The sequence below is a fragment of the Haliaeetus albicilla genome, chromosome 3 (genome assembly GCF_947461875.1).
Source record: "Haliaeetus albicilla chromosome 3, bHalAlb1.1, whole genome shotgun sequence".
NCBI lineage: Eukaryota > Metazoa > Chordata > Aves > Accipitriformes > Accipitridae > Haliaeetus > Haliaeetus albicilla.
Window position 1 is genome coordinate 8,941,143 of NC_091485.1, and position 13,640 is coordinate 8,954,782.

At 37.1% G+C, this 13,640-nt stretch overlaps 1 protein-coding gene across 2 annotated transcripts in view; it reads left to right on the top strand.

The window, feature by feature from the left end:
• GABBR2 (gamma-aminobutyric acid type B receptor subunit 2) overlaps positions 1-13,640 on the top strand; it is a 495,489-nt gene that overhangs the window by 227,267 nt on the left and 254,582 nt on the right. For both annotated transcript variants that reach the window (XM_069778774.1, XM_069778775.1), the window contains exon 4: positions 8,447-8,548. In XM_069778774.1, the coding sequence (XP_069634875.1) occupies positions 8,447-8,548 (102 nt within the window). The remainder of the gene's footprint in view (positions 1-8,446; positions 8,549-13,640) is intronic.

The window sequence follows — 13,640 nt, forward strand, 5'->3', positions numbered from 1 at the left end:
CAGTAATCAGTCTATTTGCTACATGAAAACTACTACAGAAGTGTTTTTGAGGGTGGTGTAATAGTGTGTGCTTCAAAAGAAATTCATGATAGTTTTCTAATCTGTGATTTATTCTTTTTTCTGTGATAGCATGAGACTTTCCATCTTGTTCTGTTGTTATTTCCTAACCAAGACCAAATTCACCAATGTAAAGCAGATTTACTATTTATTCTAAGTAGTTTTTAAAAGATTTTTTATTTCTCTAAGTGGTTTTTTTTTTTGTCTAAACACATACTCAAAAACTTGTGAAATTTTATTTGTCAGAAGATCTGGATATATTCTATATTTTGCATTCTATGTTCTAATTACACTCCACACATAATAATGTAAAGCGCCTTTACTTGTCTGCCTCTACATTCCCTCCAAGATAAAGTGTGCAATATTTCAGCACTCCTAGTTACTTGAATGCTTGCACCAACTTTCAGTCATCCTATTACATTCACTTGCTTTAATAAACAAGCATTTCTAAATTCTTGCTTAATTACTTGTGCTTCTGGCATTGGTTTAGAAATTATTAAACAATCTATTCTCAATATGCCCCCTATTTACTTCCATAATACCTGGCATGAAAATTACTGTTGTATAATATTACGACCTCCAGACCCTTTGCTTTTGTTCTGCTATCTCTAAGAGTCAAGTCTGATAAACTTGTAGAAGAGTGGTTGTTCTAGTTATCTAAAAGCCATCAGAACCACATTGCCTTCAGTTTTGTAGATGGTATCTCACAGTGAAGGAACCAGAAGTATGTTTTGTGTGTATTTTCTTCTTCAGTTTTGTTTGTTGGTGCCCCTGAAACCTTCATGTGAACTGCTGTTATTTCTTATAGCATATATCATTAACTTTCAGTCCTTGCCTACTATCCTTGGGATCCTTTCTGGCTTTGCAATGCATTATGCATTTTTCCTATAAGGAATGCACCATTCCTTTTCCCTCCCTGCTGCACTACTGAGTTGTGTGTTTACTTGTCTTAATGTCCAGTCTAAAAAGAAAGTTTGTTTCTTCGGACTGCTCAAAGTCCTGCTGAACCTATTCTGCAGGTCTTTAACATGTTTGTAGATTAAGTGGAACAGATTAATCTATTCATACATTATCATAGTGCAGATCGCTGTTTCTTTTTCCTACCTAAATTTTGATTTCACTGTAATATGCTGGCATCTTTGAATACCTGATACCAAGTGATCCACGTCTTGATAAGATTGATTGATTTTATCTTTTTGTTGCAGAGAAATCACCTTCTAAGTCGAACTGTTTGTAAGTCACCTTAAGAACCCCTAATAAACATCCTCCCTGCCACAAGAACCCTAAATTTCTATTAATTCTTTTTACCCACAACTGTTAGGTTTAACGTCACAGGTCATGATTATGTTTAGTTTCTGTGACCAAAAACCATGAGAAGGAATTTTTTTTTAGTTTAGAGTATTTGGGGGGAAATTAGAGCATTTTATATGTGACTTTATAAGGTTTGTGTTTAAGTAGGTATGATCTGTGTGGTAGTCATGCATATGTAGGTTTTATGTGAAATCATATTTACCACATTGACATTCCAGGCAGAAAGGAGGAAAATTAGCATTTTTTAACTGGAAGAGGTAGTTATAAATATAAAAAATAAAACAATATAATATCCTATTTTTTTCTATTATTAGTAGTAGTATTATTACTCTAGTCCAAAACACTCAGTCTGAAACATGCAGGCACTTCTTGCAGGCAAGAGTTATATTGATTGCATTTGTTTCAGGGTTAGATCCATGTGCTAGAGTCCTACTTCAATGAAAAAAGTCATATTTTTCTTGAAAACCTGTACTGACAGTCTTCCTAATTAAGAACCCAATGTACCAGCGTTCCTTCTTCCCTTCCTCTCACCCAGAAAACCACACACAATATGTGATTTTTTAAAAAATATTTGATTTCTTTTGAACAAAAAAGAAAATCCAGTGCATCTCTGATTTTATTTCTCCTTTACACAATAGGATATATTTAGGTTTTTAATTTTCCTGTAAATGGGACTCTTTCCTAATACCTAAAATAATATTTTACCGTTTCTTTTTGGTTTATCTATACTTTATCTTTTGCTTTGTGTTGTCTCTCTGCTTAAAATAAGGTTCTACTTCCTCTTTCATTTTTGTAGTCCCAAATGCTGTGTATCATTGAAAGTACACCTCAATTTTCTTCTATATCTGAGGGCAATGACAAGTATCAGTATTTAGTATTCCTAAATACACAATTCCTCTTCCCTAGATACAGTATTTCTTGAAAGTAAGTTTCACTCAGTGCTTCTAAGCCTCTAAATGTGAGTAATGTGTTTGTTTCATTGGAATGAAAATAAGGATAATTATGTTTGCTTGTAATGCATTGTATATGGTGAGATGTCTTTATCTTTATTAATCCCAGAAATTGTAATCTGTCCTTTGCAATTACTCACAATTTACATTTTGTCCATGTAACGAAGAAATATTTTGTTCTTATAATTCATGCATTTGTTTTGTACACATATATTTATATCTCTGTCCTGAAACTCCTACAGTACAACATTTTAAAGTACACAGTATAAATCTCAGCAGCAGGAAATCTTAGTAAAATATCTGACTGTATAATCCATCTGGTCTGACCAGTTCTCATTCATTAGGAGTCTCTTATGATCAACATCTGGTAGGATTAGACTGCCCTGAACAACAAGGATTTAGCTTGCAGTACTTACATGCAGCTTTACTGAACCAAAAGGTCATCGGAAATATCTGTTAAAATCAAAGTAGTATGATTAATCTAAAAATTATTACATTTATTTTGTAACTGGCAGAGTTAGGATTAAATGAGTGAACTGTGCCTTTAAAAGTATAATCTGAAACCTAGTTTGCACCATCGATCAGTGGAGACCACTGAATCCAAACTATCGTCGTTAGATTGACATTTCATCAGGAACATCGCCTTTCTTTACTATTTTCCTGGGAAAAGGGGATAAAATTGGCTTGATAAAAATCAAATATTGTGGTCAAATGGATGGTAGCTATTTACTACTGGTCAGCAGGTGCTTGCACTAATAATCCCACTGAAGTGAGCAATATCTGTTCACCTAAAACAAAATCAACATGTGTGCAACTTTTGTATCCTTGTGAGGTAAGGGATCATTTCTATATCGTATGCAGAGAATCATCATACAGAGATCATATAGGAAGTAAAAAACATGCCAACAACCAAAATTCAGTGTCAGGGCTCTAAGAGCACCAAAAGCCCTTTCTGACCCTGACCGGCCCCCCAAGGTGTCCCTGTCGCTCCCTCCCAGGACACAGGACCCTGTTTCAGCTCAGCCCAGTGCCACCAGTCCCTGCCCCAGCGATGCTCTCTCTCTCTCCATCACAGCCATGCCTGGCACGGATCCTGTTGGTTTGGACCATTTCCCGGCTTGTCTTCAGACCTGTCTTGTCAGTACAGACCTGCTCAGCGATCACGGGTCTGGCTCTGACCCTTATTCTCACCAGACCCGATCCTGTCCCAGAGTCATGGATGGACTTCCCAGCTTTACCCTGGACCTGCCTCACCGCTGTGAATTTGCCTGGAGGTGTAGCCTCGCGGCTGAAACTGGCTGTTTTCTCCAAGCCTGTCCTGCTCCCCTCGCTGGGGTGCTGGCTGGTGAGGTCCCTGGTCCAGGGGCTGTGTTACTGCACTCCCGTCCCTTTTCCTCAGGGAGCAGCCAGCCCATGGTGCTCCCCAACATTTGCTTCCCTTCCTTAAACCTACACTCATCCTTCCTGATACAGACCACAAGAGTGCTGCAATTTGGTCTCGTCTAGACTCTTTTTTTTTTTTTTTACAGCCCATTTAGTCATTTTATCTACTCGCTCAATTTGCTAGAGATTAAAGAAATTAATTTCTTCCTTGGCAATGCAAGTTCTTGGCTCCTCAAACCCCCTGTATTTCTTCCTTCACAGGTGCAGGGTCAGGGACTTTGTTGTTTGCCTCTCAAACATCACTGAATTTGATACAACAGCTATGAGGTAGGCAAGTGTTGCTGCCATCCATTTCACAGAAAAAAAGATACAGCTAGACTTGGTAGCAAACTTTAAAGTTTATTTCAGCCATATGAGCTGTATCACAGAGCAGCTCTGGCAGAATGAGGGGTAAAAGCCAGTTCTCTTGCATCCCATCTTCTCTTGTGCCTCAAGCACAAGGGCCATCCTTTTCTTCCTGCAACTGCGCCCCTTACACATGATGCAAACCCTTCGTTTTTTTGGAGCTTGCTCCTGGGTAAACATATTTGCACCTCAGTAATTTTTGAAGTTGACCACACATAGATCTATTAGATGTGCAGTATGGTGAAATACTGATTTTATCTAGCTTTGAATGCAGAGCAGTGTAAAAGCGTGCTTTTTTTTTTTTTTTTTTTTTTTTTTTTTCCTGTGAGTGAAGGACTAGGGTGTCTGAGCAGTGGTTTGTGAAACCTTCTAGGTTTATTGATGATCAGGTCTGGTAATTCCTGTTTTGGGAAAATGAAATGTTGGTGTCTTTAAAGTGCCTAAAATTTATATAAACAGACATAGAGCAAACCTTCATTACATTGTAACAAGGGACTAAAACCACATAGCATTATACTACTGTATTATAAGTCAGTGCAAGATTTACTTAGGAACTGCAGATCCCCACCAGAGCTTAATGCAGTTTTGTTACAACTTTCTACAGCAGTTTCCTGCAGTTGAAATTATCCTGTTCTACACAATAAAGAAGCAGAAGTACAGTAATTTACAATTTTCTTTACTCAGAGCTGGTGGAATGAAACAATTACTGCTGTGCTCTAAAACCGCTTGTACCACTGGTGATACGCTTTCCAGGACTGCAAGCATCTGCTAAAACAAAACATGCAGCATTTTGTATTTTGAGTTTCACAATTTTAATCCAAAATTGCAACATTTGCTACAGGAATTGGCAGCTCTAGAACTGGAGGTGAGGCTTTGCAAATTCTGATGTTGGACCCGTATCCAAATTACAAGATTCTGTAGTTAAATTTATTTGAAAGAAGTGAAGAACTTCCGCAGGAAGAAAACCACAAATTTCAATTCTGTGCGATATTTAGAAAGAAAGAAAAGAACCTGAGGATGGTGAAAAAAAGGTATGGAAATAGGAAACAGACTGGAAAATGTAGTGAAAATACCCCCAGACCAGGCGCAGGATGAGATGTGTCAGACTAGTGGTCATAGCATTGAAAGGGGAAAAAAATATTGTCTTCTAAAAAACCAATGTAAACCTTGTAAATTCTTATTAAGCTCCTAATACCTTGTTGTGATAATGGGAAAGAAACACCTTTCTTTTGGCAAAATCTCCACAACAGATGCATCTGAAAAACATCTAATATCTGATTCGGGCAGTGAAGTGAAAAGGTTTCCAACTTCTCTGGCACCAAATCTAATAAGGTGTGTCTTTTGGGAGGTTAAGCAGTAGTTCAATGAAAAGTCTAAGAGCTCTGAAAGCTGCAGAGTATTGGGCTTCTAGCAGATGGGGCAGGGGTGTGTCAAAGAAATTTCTCAGTGACTGAATGTAAGTGTTGCTTGTAAAAAATTCATATCATTGCTCAAAAAAAAAAATCATATGCAATTGAATACCTCAATTGCAGAGTTCATGAACAAGTTCTGAAGGGAAGGAATCACAGCAGGTCAGTAGACAGTCTGAAGTGTAATTTTTATAATCAAGTGTCAGCCTTGTGCCCTCCACTGAAGCCTATCTATAGGTGTTAGTCTATTTAGTAATATTTAATGTGTAATTTTTATCATTTTTCTCATGTTAATAATGGTCTAATTTGACTAAACAGTATTTGATGAATCAGCTGTTTTCTACTCAGATCACCTGAGTAATGTTAATCTAGTCTCTGTGATTAAAAGAATGACTAGAAATGGCTCTAGAAAACAATCAAGAAAATATCAGAAAAGCAAACCTGCAACTAAAAAATTTCTTGTTTTACAGAAGAAGGTTGAACAGTACAGGGTAGAAGCATATGGCAAGTTGTATGCCTTTGGAAAGTACAGTTCTGTTAGCTAAGGAAAATTTTACTTTTTCTAAGTCACATATGATAGTTTTAGTGAACTTTCATACTAGGTAGAAGGATTTTGGACATTAGTTAAACTATGATCAAGAGAGGTCTATTTTCTTCTGTTATCACTCATGGTTTGTTTCAGAAAAGCAATTTTATTTTGTATCGAGAAAAACCTGTATCATAAGGAGCAGTTAATGGCATTGCTGGAGCTAAAATATCAACCATTCATTTTACTAGTATACTAGCAGAAAATGGAGTCACTGCTGATCATTTTTTGTCAGTGAATACATTTTCACAGAATGTGCTTAAAAACTGATTATAACATCACAAAAGTATGAAGGGTATAACTCAAATTTTGGCAGACTGACCATTCTGACTGTTGCTTCTGTAAAATAAAATAATTTTTAATTTAAAAAATCACCTATATGTCCACTTGTTTTAATCGTTGCAAAAGGCTGTAATGTAAAAATATGTCTTAGTAATTTTAAAGCATGGCTAAAAGGGATAAGATGAAGCAGAGGCCATGAAAGAAGTAATTAAGGCAGCCAGTGTAGTAATGATCTTCAGGAAATACTTCATTGGTCAACCAAGAAACTTGGCAAAACCAACTTAAAGGGACCAGCAAAAAGGTGGAATACTGTTTGAGCATCAACTAATGCAATTACTACATTGCAGAAACCAGATTATGCTTCTTTGTCTTGAAGAAATTTGCAAAAGTACAAAGATAGTTTTCATGTTCCTCTTTTTTACCAAAAACTGTGTTGTGATCTAAAACAGTAAAGCAGCCTACCAAAAAAATATATCAGTTGCATGGTAAACATTAAGGCATGAAATACACCCAACAGAAACACTAACATGTATAGATTGGGAGGATGCTCACAAACATATATTAAAGAAAGGCTGAAGGATTGCTGAAGGGATGAGTTTGTCTTGAAAGTAAAGCTGACAGCAGAACGCAGAAGTCTCACCTGTGACCTTTTATATCTCATTGCATCCCCTTGCTCTTACTCTATGGTTAGGCATGAGTGTGATAGACTTTCAGCAGAGGAAATATAGCAATAGCTGGGTCTTATTTTTGCATGGATAAAATGCCTTCTCATTATATAAACTTTATGGTTATTTCAATTCAAATGAAGAAGTTCCTGCTCCTGAAGGACATATACCACCACTTCCTCTTCTTTACTTGACCATGTCACTGTATAGCAAATACTTTCAGATTGTTTTGAATGGACTGTGCTTCTTTCTCAAAGGAGGTCTTGGAAAAGGAGAGTTAAGAGGGAGATTTAAAGTACGTAATTCCAGTGACACATACAGAAGGTCATTGGAAAGTATCTGCATATGATTTATAGACTTCTAAATTTTCCTGTTTAGTATCACATATATTTCTCTTCCATGTATTGTATTATCTGCGTTGGCACTTGAGATATCTGTTTTACACTGTGATTTGCTTCTCCTATTTCTTTTATAACAAAAAAATAAACCAGTCAATCAGTACAATGAATGTGATCATAATTTTATTAAAGTCGGAGTGCCACTCTCTTCATTTCAGTCTGTAACCACGTTATATCCAGCTAAAATTATTTTTGCTCATCTATTAGGAATAGTAATGTGGAACTCTGTTTTTGCAGTCATGTGGCTGGAGCAAAACCAGCAGTGATTAAGACAGAAAACCTTGAAGTAGTTATATGGAAAAAAACCCTAAATCTGTAAAAAAAAAGATTTCTTTGTATGTTATCTGGCTTCTTTGTGCTATTAGGCAGCTCAAAGAGGACAGAGTCTTGGCACTATTAAAAAAAAAAAACAGGTGAGAAAATCTGTTGGTACATGGTTGCCTGTGTCACCTTTAAGCAAACCATACTACTTGCTGCCTCATGATAAGATGCATGCTCTAAGATAAGAGGAGGGCACAGAGGAGTTCATTAAGCTTTACCAATCCCTAAGTGATGTAAGCTAAGCTCTGCTGATTCATGCTAGGACCAGCTGACAGGGGTTTCAAATCAGTACTCAGCACTGAGAATATCTAAGAGTTTCCTTGATGAGTCTTTTCCCTTTATGCAGTCTCAAACATCACTTTGGCTACAAGAAAGCTTTTGGTCTTAACAGCACTGGAAATACACAAGAATTGTCCATACCCACGTAGCAAAGTGGGAGCCCACTGTGAACGTTTCGTCACATGTAGTAAAGCTCTTTACGTAGTACACCCCTTGATAGTAGATTATGGTCGTAAAAGAACAGTGCCTTGATCAGATTTTAGGTGAAATGGAAAAAAAATGTGGGTGCATATATCATCATCAAGATCATTGCTTGTCATTACAGTGATAAATGTAGTCCATCTGCTTCCTCCTCAGTGAGTCTCAGTTCACTAGTTTGCCTTTTCTCAACTTCTGACAGGTGAGGAATGATCTGACTGGCGTCCTGTATGGTGAAGACATCGAGATTTCAGATACAGAGAGTTTCTCCAATGATCCTTGCACAAGTGTAAAGAAGCTTAAGGTATGTGCTGCTGTTTGAGGAATAAAGAGAAAGTGGTGTTTATGTCATGGCATTTGATTTATATTTTTTTTCCTTTGAAGAAGGCTAATAAAACAAAATTTGCATAAGAAAGATACATTACTACATTCCATGGCATAGTAAGGTCAACAAATTGCATCTTGAGGGCCTAGTCCTGCTTAAGTCAATAAATGTCTATGCACATAGTAAATATTTTTATAGTTCCTGATGGGGCACTAAGTAAAGCAAGTTGTTGCTGGCTTAATGTTTGTACCTAAAGCACTGGTCTTAGTGATATATTTGTGAAACCTCTTGAGGTTTGGAGCCAAAACCCTTGTAAGGTAAATTATCATGTAGCAAAAGCATTGAGCATCTTTCCATTATCTTCATTACACGTTTTAAATTGAATTCTTTGCTTATATCATCTGCATTATTTCATATGAATCATAGGAAAAAAAAGGAAAATAGATTTGATAGCAGAATAATTTACCATCCTTCTCTTATTATAATGATTTATTAGGCTCCTGGCATCTCATAAAATTAAAACTATATTTTAGTATTACCATGCAGTGCAACCAACAATAAACTAGACATAGCGATATGAATCTTAAACTGCGTATGAAACATGAAAAAAGTTATTGGACAGCAAGAGAAAGCACTTTTAAATGGTGAAGATTGAATCATTGCTAGCATCAAATAAGTATGATACACAATCAAAGCCACAATCCTGCAAATACTTAAATATGTGTAAAATAGGCTGAAAAACCCCTAATAAACTGAATGGCTTTAAAACCCTAAAATTAAAGCAAGGATATCGACCTCTATCAGACTAGACCATTACTGAAGCTAACTGGAAAAGGTGTGAAGCATGGTAAACCAAGTGTGCTTTATTATTCCTAGAGTCTAGAGATGCAAGCCTGAATGTTTAAAGTATAAATAGGTAAAGATTATGTTTATAGGAAGCCATTTGTGCCTGTCCAGTCTAAGCCAGTTTGCACTTCCTATCTCGGGTTGAAAAGACTCCAGTATATATTATCAGTAAAGTCCACATTTTTTACATGGTCTTTAACCCCTGGCATCAGAAAGCTAACAATTCTAAAGGCAGAGCTATTTAAACCAATGAATGATGTAATAACAAGAAAAAAGCATATAAGATGTATATTTAGGCTGAAGGTTAGAAGAAGCAATGAGATTCTAGCCTTCCCGTACGTCAACAACACGCTGTTTGTTTTATACGGAAGACCAGAAGACTCTAGCAAACAATACACTAAAGCTATTTCTTCTTCAAAACAAATTACTACAATAAATAAGCAATTATCTAGACAATTGCTTATTCTTGACAGGAATATAAGGTTACTTGTCCTTAGGTACAACTTAGCTATCCAATTCTAAAAATGTTCATTCCTTTCTTCAAGATGTAAACCTAGCATGGGTAAACTGCTATCTGCTTACTGTACTTGTGATTCAAACAGACATAAAATATCTTTTATTTTCATAAAACCAGTTTAAATTAATGAAATTAATGATTATGCAATACAAAATAGAAATATCTGGTATGATTTGCAGAAATATATGTTTTATATTTGTCCTAGCAACACCTTAATTTTCACTGCATTGACTCCAGCCTCTTTGAATCACAGTTGGAAAGTAAATTCGTGTTTAAGGACATCTTTAGAACTCATTTTTGTGTTCAGAGAAAGGGATGTTGGAGGATGTGCATTTGTACATCAACTTAAATGTTTAAAAATTCTAAGCACGCACAGGCAAATTGTATGAGCAATAACACTTCTGCTTCCAACTTTCTTGTATCTTGCACATGGGACAAAAAAATTGCGATATATGAATTCCAATTCAACGAAACAGTTTCCATCTGATTTCCCGAATACAATAGGTGTTTTGGATACTGACCGAACACCATCTCTCATTCTAACAGTCAAGTTAATTAAATATTAAAATTTTGGGCCATGAACAGGTTTGGATGCAGCCTCAATCTAAGTGAGTGACATGCACACTAACACTGATACCAGCAGGTTTTGCCAGCATGTTACAATGGTGGGAGCTGATATCTTCCAGTTCGCCTTCACCATCAGTGATTCTATAGCTATAGAGGTCAGAGGTTTGTCTATAGTTCTTCAAGTGGACATCCAGGCATTTAGAAGGCAGAACATGTGGATACCTCTATTGACAAAGTTACCCAGCTTTGAGTAGATGTATTGATAACATCTTCGCTGTCAGATACATGGTAGAGGATAAGACAGAGTATCTGAGCTGTTCAATTTAGATATTTCATAAAGAGCCTGCCAAGACATTGACTTTTCCTGGCAGATGAGATATTGTAGCAATCCTTCTCTGGAAAGCTGTGTAATACAACATTGTGGTGTTATTCATTAGAAATGAGACAGATTAAAATCTGATCACAGAAGGGAAGCTCTGCAGGATGAAAAAAAAAAAATAGCTGCCTATTCCAGCATAATGTGCATCACTCAAAAACTCTGAAAAGGCTAAAGAGTGCCTCATATCTGAGGCTGTTAGAAATGGCAGTGGAGGAGACAAGTTGTTCTTCATCCCTCAGTGGAGCATCTTAGATGTCTTGATCCTCACTGTCTTCAGGGTTTATACTACTCAGCTGCCTGTAGTACCAAAGGCACTTTATATTTAGTGGATGAATAATATCCTCACCTATATGAAGGAAAGAAGGGAGCATTCATTTTTGAGGCTCTGCTATAGTCTACATTTATAAAACATGTTTTTATGGAGAATCCGCCACAACTGTGGGTAGTTGAAATGTAACTGTTCTTCATTTTCTTGTTTGAACTTTAGTCCATATGGGAACATATGTATTGCTTACTGAGGGGCAAAGCTTAAACGCTGATATTGCTACTCTAATCTCTGAGAAGAGTAAATATGACAGCTCACCATCTGGCAAATGGTCTAAACATTGGTCTTTTTATATAAGTGCAGTTTTGGGAGTTGCCTTCCCCCTGGGATGTTTTTAATCATCTCCTAGATCACCTGCCTAGTTCCATGAATTAAAAACTCTTCTGTCAAATACGCTTTAGCTCCATGCAAGCAATTTACAACTCTGTGAGAAAGAAAGAGTACTTGACACTTTCTGGGATCCAGTGGGTGACTTTTTTGATCCCTGCAAGGGAGCTACACCGTGTTAACTTGCATTGGTCCCATGAGGGTTGATGTAAAGGAATAATACTATATCCTTGCCAGGAGATCATACTGGTTGATAGTCAGTTAACAGTGTGACTGGAGGGGGGGAAAAATTATGCCCCAGTGAGTATTGGACGTGTCTCTTTGCATGAGACTATGATGAGGACATACACCCTGACCTATGAGCGCTGAGATGAACCCAGCTCTGATAAACTTCAGTGCAGACTTTATTATCCATCCAGATAAAATCTCTGCAAGGGAATTTGAAGCTTCAGTGTCTCTTACACAGGACAGAGCCAGCAGACCCAAGCATGGCATCAAATGGATCCAGGCTTATTTACCATCTTGGATGCAATTCTTCAGGAACAAATTTGGGGGAAATGTGGAAAAGGATGCAAAAAGCAGAGTTGGAGAGAAAGAGGCTTACTGAGGAGTGCATGATTGCACACAGAATGTTATACATGGAAAAGGAAAAGCTGTTGTATAGACTTTCATAAATTGGTTCCTTCTACGTGTGTTCTAACATACAATTCTTTGGTTACATGATTGCTTACTAAATTTTCCACTCTTTAACTGCAAGCCATCAAACCCCAGGCACTGCATCTCACAGAATTGTATTGAAATCTGTGTGGTTATAAACAGGAGGAATCTTTTGTGATTTCCCATATGTGACTAATCAACCAGAACTATATATGATGTTCTTCATGATGCAACTTTATGAAGATGGACAAAGAAAAAGATATTCAGCCATATATTCACTGTCAGCTTGACCCTGTGATCCCATACTCTCCACTTAACCAAGCAACATCCCTGTCTCATTCTGCATCTTCATCCCAGTCTGAAGTTCCTTGCTTACTCAATTCTGTGTTCTGCTTCTCTGATTTCTCATCTCCCTCTGAGTACCTTTGTCTAGATTGTTGTTCCATTTTCTTCTGGGCATACTTTCTGAGATTGCATTTGTCCTAACAGTAATTATTTGTCAAGCTTCCTATTTGCCATACTCTTGAAATTCCTAATTCTCCCTCCCAAGCTCCTTATTCAGTAATGATCTCAAGCCTACTGGTGCCTCCCCAGCTGTTTGCTCTATCTTTGCCTAAAAAGTGTAAGTATTCATTACCCAAATTCCTTATTGGGTTTCTCTCTCCTTCGCATGTGCCCTTTTTTTCTCTCACTGGATCCTACCTCCAGTCACTTTATTTACTGACTCTCAGCATTATCTTCTTGGATCCATTTCTGACCAATACTGAGCATACGTGGTTTGTGATTTTCCCTACCCTTCAAAGGATTAATATGTGGACAAATGTGGCGGACAACTGGGGATTCATATTTCTGTCAGAGAAACGGTTTTTTTAGCATATTGCACATAAAAAGACATGGAAAAGAACATGATTAACTTTATGAGTTTTAAGTCTTTGGAAAAAAAAAAACCAGAATTCAACTTTCTTTTGCTGTAGTGTTCAATGGCATAATACTTGAAATGGAGGACTCATGACTTATTCTTTAATAGGTGGTAATAGAACATTTCTTTTGATGTCAGTTTGTGGTTGGATACCATCCAAATCTTTTAGTGAACACAGACATATTGATGTCCTCCTTACTGTACTGAGTGCTTCAAAACCAGTAATCTATGTGTTAACATGGAAATTAATTAATTTAGGCAAAAGAACATTTGGATATTGCATCTTGGCTTGATCATACATCCCAAGGATGACAGAACATCAGGGGCTGTCAAGTTCTAGAGCCTTAGCTGATCTTTGAACTTGGGTCATGAAGCTGTCCAGTTGAGCATCAGGGATTCTCAAGAACTTGGCTCAGATGTGGTTCTCACACTGCAGATTTCCTGCTCTGGCATTGGAAGCTCAGCCCATGCTGGAAGTGAAGATACCCACCTGACAGAAAATGTAACTTCCCTGAAATTCCTGAACTGGGATCT